The sequence below is a fragment of the Colius striatus genome, chromosome 17 (assembly GCF_028858725.1).
Source record: "Colius striatus isolate bColStr4 chromosome 17, bColStr4.1.hap1, whole genome shotgun sequence".
Classification (NCBI taxonomy): Eukaryota; Metazoa; Chordata; class Aves; order Coliiformes; family Coliidae; genus Colius; species Colius striatus.
The window spans coordinates 6,848,677-6,855,655 of record NC_084775.1 but is presented as its reverse complement, the minus strand read 5'-3'; the positions used below and the strand labels follow the sequence as shown (position 1 = coordinate 6,855,655).

The following is a 6,979-nucleotide window of genomic DNA, read 5'->3' as shown; positions in this document are numbered from 1 at the left end:
TGTACTAGGAACTGCTGGAAACAGCCCAGCAGCAGTTACTCAGACTTCCTTCAGAAAGTGTGTTTGTTCAACAGCCATTTCCCAGAAAACAGTTACCTTCCAGTTCCAGAGCATGTGCGTTTGCTGTCACAGTTCACACTAACTATGGTGACTCTAACATCACAATAAGCTGATGGTGCTGTACTATGATTTGATTTCTCAAATCACACTTGGCCAAGAGCTCAGCTAAGGCCAGATATTTCCAACAAATAGCAGCTTCCCAAAACGGCCTTCAAACTGTATTTAAGCAGCAGCTGGCCACTGACTGGCACCCGTGGTGGAATTACAAGAAGTAGAAAAGTCAAAGTCTCAGTTGAGTGATAAAAGGATACAAGTTTGGCCCCAAACCAATCTCATTCCTAAAGGAAAACGACAACTCTGGCTGCATCTAACACACCCTCATCAGTAACAGCTCAGGGAGAAGGAGCACAGAGCACATCCCAGGCAGGTTCTGGTAAAAGCCATTCATTTGGTGGAAGTGATAAAAGCAAATAGATACATCAAAGTCACATCCTCTGATGTGACTTAAGCACAATCTACCTGTCACTTTATTCCTTGAAACTACATTTTCCTCAATTCCAGAAGCTTCTGGGAAAGAAAGAGTACCTGATGGTTAACATTTCAGCCTTGCATTTTCTCTTCATCACATTAATGGTCTGATTAACAGTCACTTACCTTCAAACAAGAGTAGCTGCAGCATGCCCTTTGTTAGAGGTTTCATTTCCTCAGATGCTGGTATTTCAGACCTGCAGTATGATGCAGTAAAAGCAAACGGGAGAACAAGCAGCTTGATTTGGGTTTGTAACTATTGGGTTTTTTTTTTACTCATAGCTTCATCAAAGGAGTGAAGAGAAAAACCTCAGGAGAGCTTCTTCCATGCAGACTCTCATCATCCCTTTTCCCAGTAGCAACTGTGCAGGCAAGAAAGATGTGTGACTCCATATTTATTTATTTTAGTTGTGCTCAGAGTTTTACAGGTAGCATCTTCCCTTTAGACCTTCTCAACAGAAACATCAAAAAGTTTGAAGCCATTTCCCCATTTCCCCACTCATCTCCAATAATCAACTGAAGTGAAAAGCAGAAACATCTTTTGTTAAAACAAAGAGTGGTGAGATTGTGAAGGATTATCCCAGCCTAGATCTGGGCTTCTTGTTATGGCACAGATCTATTAGTCTGTAATTTAGAAAACCCAGTCCCCAGAGTCCTGTATCTCCCACCTACTCAACAGGAAACAAATCTCTTCTCTTGCAGTGACAGGGACATTGGCAGCTGACACGATGCAGGGGAAACACTTTCTGCAGCTTGCGTGTGCTGGACCTCCTCCAGAAAACTCTGGGTACCTAAACTGTCCTTGTGGGGTGGAGAGAAGGCAGGGAACAAACTCTTCAAGGCAGAACAGACTCTTCAAGTAGGTACTGCACTTCCTGGTACACATGCCTGCCTGAGCAGGCTGCTGTGGTGTGAGGCACTGCGGTCATGGCTGTGAGAACTGTCCCAGCTCTGTCAATAGAACCACAGGTAAATTTGTGCTCTTTCCTGTGAGAAGTCCCTGAGTTGCAGACCTGAAGGATCTTCCCCCCAAACACACCTCATTGTCACTGGACCACTGAAAAAAGGAGCCAAGCCACGTCAGTAGCCTGCAGGGACGCCGCCTTTCCGGGAGTCGGAGGCTGCAGCCCAGCCCTGCTCTGTTCTGAGGATGGCCTGTACCACCGCGCCGCTGCTCACCCACGTCGTGTCGTGCTTTCTCTTCCGTAGCTGCTCCTCTATGCCCTGCAATGCAGAAGCCAGTGAGCACGGGGGGACAGAGCAACTGCACACGCAGCACGGCCCGTGCGTGCCTGCAGCAGGCAGGGCTCCGACCGCACGTCTTCCTCCTCTTCCCTTTGCCCTCTGGGGTGTCCTGCTTTTGCACAGGTGGGGTTGAAAAGATGTGGCATTTGTGGTGCTCAGTGTGGGCTACCAATACTATTCCTTTCCACAGAGCATTCTGCCTCAGATATTCGTATACCCACAGCCAGGACTGATGGATCCGGTTCGAGAATGGGGGAAAATACAGGACTTGTAGAAGACCAGGGCATCCTCCCCAGGGCAGGCCAACATCTCAGCTGGTATCCTAAGAAGCTTATTAAAATGGGACATTTACAGAGTCTGATCAAGAAAACCACCTTATGTAGGAGTGTTTTCCCTAATACAGAGACAGGAAGGAGATTTGTACGAAGACAGCATCTGTCTCTGTGTAACTCCTCAGGGTAGATGGAACTGCCAGCTCAGGTGAGTGCTAAGTAGGCAGATCTTGCCCTCAGCTCCCAGACTGACAGAGACTGTTGCTGTGAAAAGATTTTAAAGCCAGTTCTTGGATTGCTCTGTGCAGCCTCCTCAGCAGCTCTGTGCCAGGGCCTCAGGCTTCATCAGGGTCTTGCACAATAGGACAAGACTCTCCTGAGGGTCGCTGGATTTAGACTGCTGGCTAGTTCAGTCCCTGATGTTTTTTTGGGGTTTTTACAAGTCCTTTGAGCCAAACAACATTGCAAGGACACAAACCCTCAGTTTCAGGCGTAGGTCATGCATGAACATGCTAAGCTTCAAACCCATGTGCCTGAGACTGAAAGAGACATTTGGAACTGCTTCCTGTGAGCCAGCCCTTGGCCTATGTCAGCTCTAATGCTGCTCACCTGGAATGTTTGGCAGAACACATGTTTTTTCCCAGGGATGTTGCCTCCCTAGCACCAGGAGCCCAGCCCACACACACCCCAGCTCCACACACAAACCTCCTCTATTTGCTGCTCAAGCTCCGTGATATTGGGGAACAGCTGATCATGAACTCTGGGCTCCTCCACTGCTGCCTTCACATCATAACCAAACCAGATGGAATTGATGATTGTCTGTGAGAAGCAAAAAGCCTCAGCATTAGTTACTCATCCTCATAGAGGCCTGATCCTTGTAGCACCCCAGGCAGAAACTCAAAGATGTTCACCAGAGCACATAAAAGGCAGTTTCTGGTTCCTGCTCCTTTCACCAGTTGCTCTCTTGGCTGAGCCAGACAAACACATTGCAGCAAGTCAATCTCTGTGTTTAGGAGGGTTCCCACACAGAGACCACATAGTAAAAGAATCAGACCCTTGAGCCATTGTAGTTGGATTAACACTGCTGTGATTAAGGTAGAGCTGGCTTAGAGACACAGCAGCACCTCAGCCAACATGCAGCTACAGCTTCCTGCCATTGTGCAACGGGTGTCCTTAAACTGGGATCATCTCTACATGCTTAAACTGCAGGTTGGAGCTGCTGGCAAGTGACAACAGCCTCAGGATCAAAGGCTTAGAAAGCTGCTTGTAGTGGTCTTCATGGAGATTTCTCTGTCTCAGCCAGAAAGCAAGATTGAGCCTGGTGCTCTGAGCACGGGAGACAGCTTTCTCCTGCAATCACTGTTGGGCTAGCTGGGCATTGGAGGGGCTGCCACAGGAGCTCACAGGGAGCCTGCCTGTGCCTGGCCTAAGCTCTTACTTAGCTTTGCTGTGTGACTTTCACCCAAAGTTCAGGATATTGGATGGAAATGTCTCTAAACTAGATATGGAGGCTGGTTCTGGAGATCCAGAGAACAGAAGTCAAAGCTAAACTGAAGTCATTAATCTTCTGCAACTTGCCAAAGAAACAGACCTGGACTCACTGAAATAAGTAATTGAATTGCAGGCCCTTTGCAGCTTTGGCAGGAGCTGGTGTTGAGGCCTAGCCCTCAGAGGGCCAGGAGGGAACCTTCTTTTCTGGCCCCCAGCCCACAGCAGGGAGGCACAGCCAGGGTCACATTGCAGGGGAGACAGGAGTCCCTTCCACAAATGCTGCCTCTTGCCCCACCTTGTTTTGCCTCAGCCTTGCCCAGTTTGCTCATGTCATCACGTACCAGTGCTGTTGCTGTAGTTATTTTTGTTCCTCCAGAAGCACCAACCACCATCCTGACCTTGTTTGTTTTATCCACCAAGATGGACGGGCACATCGAGGACATTGGCTGTTTACCTGTTGGGGGATACAGATGCAACAGAGGCTCAGCCTTCCACCTGCAGCTTACAAACTGCCAGCTCCTGCTCCCTGCCTAAACCTAGAGCCTCAGTATCCACTCTCCTGACTCAGCTCACGTGTCTTGTTCAGCCCTTGGGGATCCCATTGTCCCCTATACCCATCTCCTTCCTCCTGCAATGCAACGTTTAATTACCCCATGTCCTTCACACAGAAGCTGATGGCAACTTCCTCCACAACCTTGTCCCAGCTGGGGCTGTACATCACAGCACTTCTCTTCCTGTCCCTCTTCAAAGTGTGGGATACAGGAAGGGGCAGAACCCCACCTGGCTTTAGCAGCCGTGGGATGGGTCTGCAGGAACCAGTGGTCAAGTGCCTGTGATTGGAAGCAATCTGGATGCATCTAGAGCTGCCTTACAGCCCCTGAGGCAGCACAGGGAGAAGGCTGGACAGTGCCAACTTTGCAGTCAGCTCCTGCTGCTGCCTCCCTCTCTCTTAAATCAGTTCAAAGAAATCTTTTGCAGCCGTAAGTAATTTCAGTTGACACATACTGAACGCCTTGGGAAAGGATTTCTGGTTGTAGGAAAGAGACAAGCATGCACAAGTGTCTTTCTTTGGGCAGGCTGTCCCCTGGGGCTGTGGCTGCAATGGTGGGTGATGGCTGTTACCCACCCTCCCTAGGGACCCTGTGGCTATGCCGATGGCAGAGGGGCTGCACCCCCTGCACCCACAGCTGGGGCTGGTACACAGCGCACTGCCACGAGGCTGAGTTGGGAAGGCAGTTTACAGCTACCTGGTTTTATGAAGTTTGCTGGAGAAGGGGGGATCCCAAATCCATTGATTATGTAAGGTGAGCTGAAGTCATCCATCTCATCATTAAATATGATTCCACTCACGTTGGATCGTACGTCAGAGCCAAAACTAGAGAAAACAAGTTGACACAGACATGTCAAAACCAGAGCAAACCTGGGAGGAGCTTCAGGTGAATTGCTGGGATATGAAACCTGGGTTTTGCTTGGACGACTTAGCAAAAGTCCTCCCTCCTGCTGGAAAGGACGTGCTGTCACCCCTTGGGGAAGGGTAGCAGTTCACACAGTGAGTACACAGCTTCATCCAGTGGAAGGGCAGCTCAGAGCCCTGCTGTGCAGCAACACTGCAGGGCCCCGAGGGAGAGCAGCACAGCAGCTAAGGACAGGCAATTCCTCTTCCAGCCAGGCAATACTGCTCTCCTTCAGAGGCACAGCACAGCTCAAAAGCTGCCACGTTTGGGAGTGACTGGGGCTTTGCTTAGATGTGTCAAGCTGGAGACATTTTCTGTAGGCAAGAGGAACTGTCACCCCACAGCTTCAGGTCACACACATGGAACGCAGCCCCTGACAGCACTCCAAGCCAAACACTGCACTTCCAGGGCAGCTGTAGTAGCTCAGATTCCTTCCAGAAGCCTGGGAAATCAGAGCCAGCAGCGATACCACTGTTTATGAGAAGATCCAGATGCACTGAATGTTTTCATGGTGGGTGAACTTAACATGAGAGAAGGCACATCTTGCTCTCTGACCCATCACACAGGTCTTGGTGTTAAGAAGTGCCCTGGCAGCTCAGCAGGAGTGCTGGTCAGCAGTGCTGCTCATCACCACCCCGCCACAGATGACAGCCAGTGATGTTTCATACCAACCACACAACCACCACTATGCAGATGGCCAAGGCCCACAGGGAAGTAATGGCTGAGCTCATACTATTGGTTGATGGTGCTGGTGGCGGACACAGCGCTGCCGTCGTCAGCCACCACGGAGAGGTGGGATGTACCCGCGCTGTCTCCTGTGTAATACACCGGCTCATAGTAGTCAACAGGGTGGGAGGTGTTGTCTGTGATCTTCCTCCGGAGACTCTCCGCAAAGAACTCAGACGTCATGTTCCTGATGGCCTGTCAGAGACACCCAGTGCAGCTACTCAGCAGATTAAGTTTCAGACACATGCTCTGAGAGCCAAGACTTCAGACCACAGAAGTGGCAAATCCCAGCAGTGAGGCTACAGCTTTCCAGCAGGAGCTTTCTCCTCCTGGAAAGAAAGCCAAGGCACCAAAGGGCATTTAGGCAGTCCCAGAATCATAGAATGCTAGCGGTTGGAGGGGACCTTTAGATCTCATCTAGTCCAACACCCTGCAGAAGCTGGTTCACCTAGATCAGGTTTCATAGGAACATGTCCAGGCAGGCCTTGAGGACCTCCAAGGAAGGAGACTCCACAACCCCTCTGGGCAGCCTGTGCCAGGGCTCCCTCACCCTCACAGTGAAATAGTTTTTTCTTATGTTTAAGTGTATCTTTTTGTGTTGTGGCTGCTCCAAGGCAGTTTCTGTGTGGAAGTTACTCAGCATCTTCTCTGTGGGTCTGTAGGGAGCTGTGCCCAGCAAGGCACTGGCGAGCGGTGCCACAGTCACCCCAGAGATGGGAGCAGTGACTGCGCCGGGGCAAGCTCTGGCCATTGCTCTGTAAGTTGCAAATGTGCATCCATCAGGCTGCACTGGGCTCAGATCCTGCTGCTTTTGCAGTCACAGAAGAAAAAGCACAAAGTGTGGAGTCAGGAAAAGTGGGGTCCCTGCCTCACCCCTTCCCATCTGTTGGTCCATTTACCTACGCAGGGCTGTGTTAGAGAGCCACGAGAGTGCTGGGAGGTCATCTATTGACTAAGGCTTTAAACACTATAAAACCAGGGAAGACTAGCCCTAAATATACCTAAATGCTTCTGGTGAATTGAGGATTTTGCTTTTTCTTACAGCAGGAAGGTTTCCTCCATTTATACCCTTCACAGCTCAGCCAGGACTCACATAGGACTTTACATTTTGATTCAGAGCTATTTCCATGCCGGTTGATAGCAGATGGCACAAGGCATCCCCGACAAAATTTAGTCACCCAAAACCTTTAGGCCATGTTCCAG

The 6,979-nt window shown here is 50.0% G+C and overlaps 1 protein-coding gene across 7 annotated transcripts in view; it reads right to left on the bottom strand.

Moving 5' to 3' along the window:
• Positions 1–970: 970 nt before the first annotated feature.
• Positions 971–6,979, bottom strand: part of GGT1 (gamma-glutamyltransferase 1) — a 28,026-nt gene continuing 22,017 nt past the window's right edge. For 6 of the 7 annotated variants that reach the window (XM_062009829.1, XM_062009831.1, XM_062009828.1 and 3 more), the window contains exons 9-13: positions 5,784–5,971; positions 4,844–4,971; positions 3,938–4,050; positions 2,811–2,924; positions 971–1,812 (exon numbers count right to left, since the gene is read on the bottom strand). In XM_062009829.1, coding sequence (XP_061865813.1) covers positions 1,669–1,812; positions 2,811–2,924; positions 3,938–4,050; positions 4,844–4,971; positions 5,784–5,971 — 687 coding nt within the window. In that variant the 3' untranslated portion in view covers positions 971–1,668. The remainder of the gene's footprint in view (positions 1,813–2,810; positions 2,925–3,937; positions 4,051–4,843; positions 4,972–5,783; positions 5,972–6,979) is intronic. The other variant, XM_062009827.1, reaches the window with a different exon arrangement.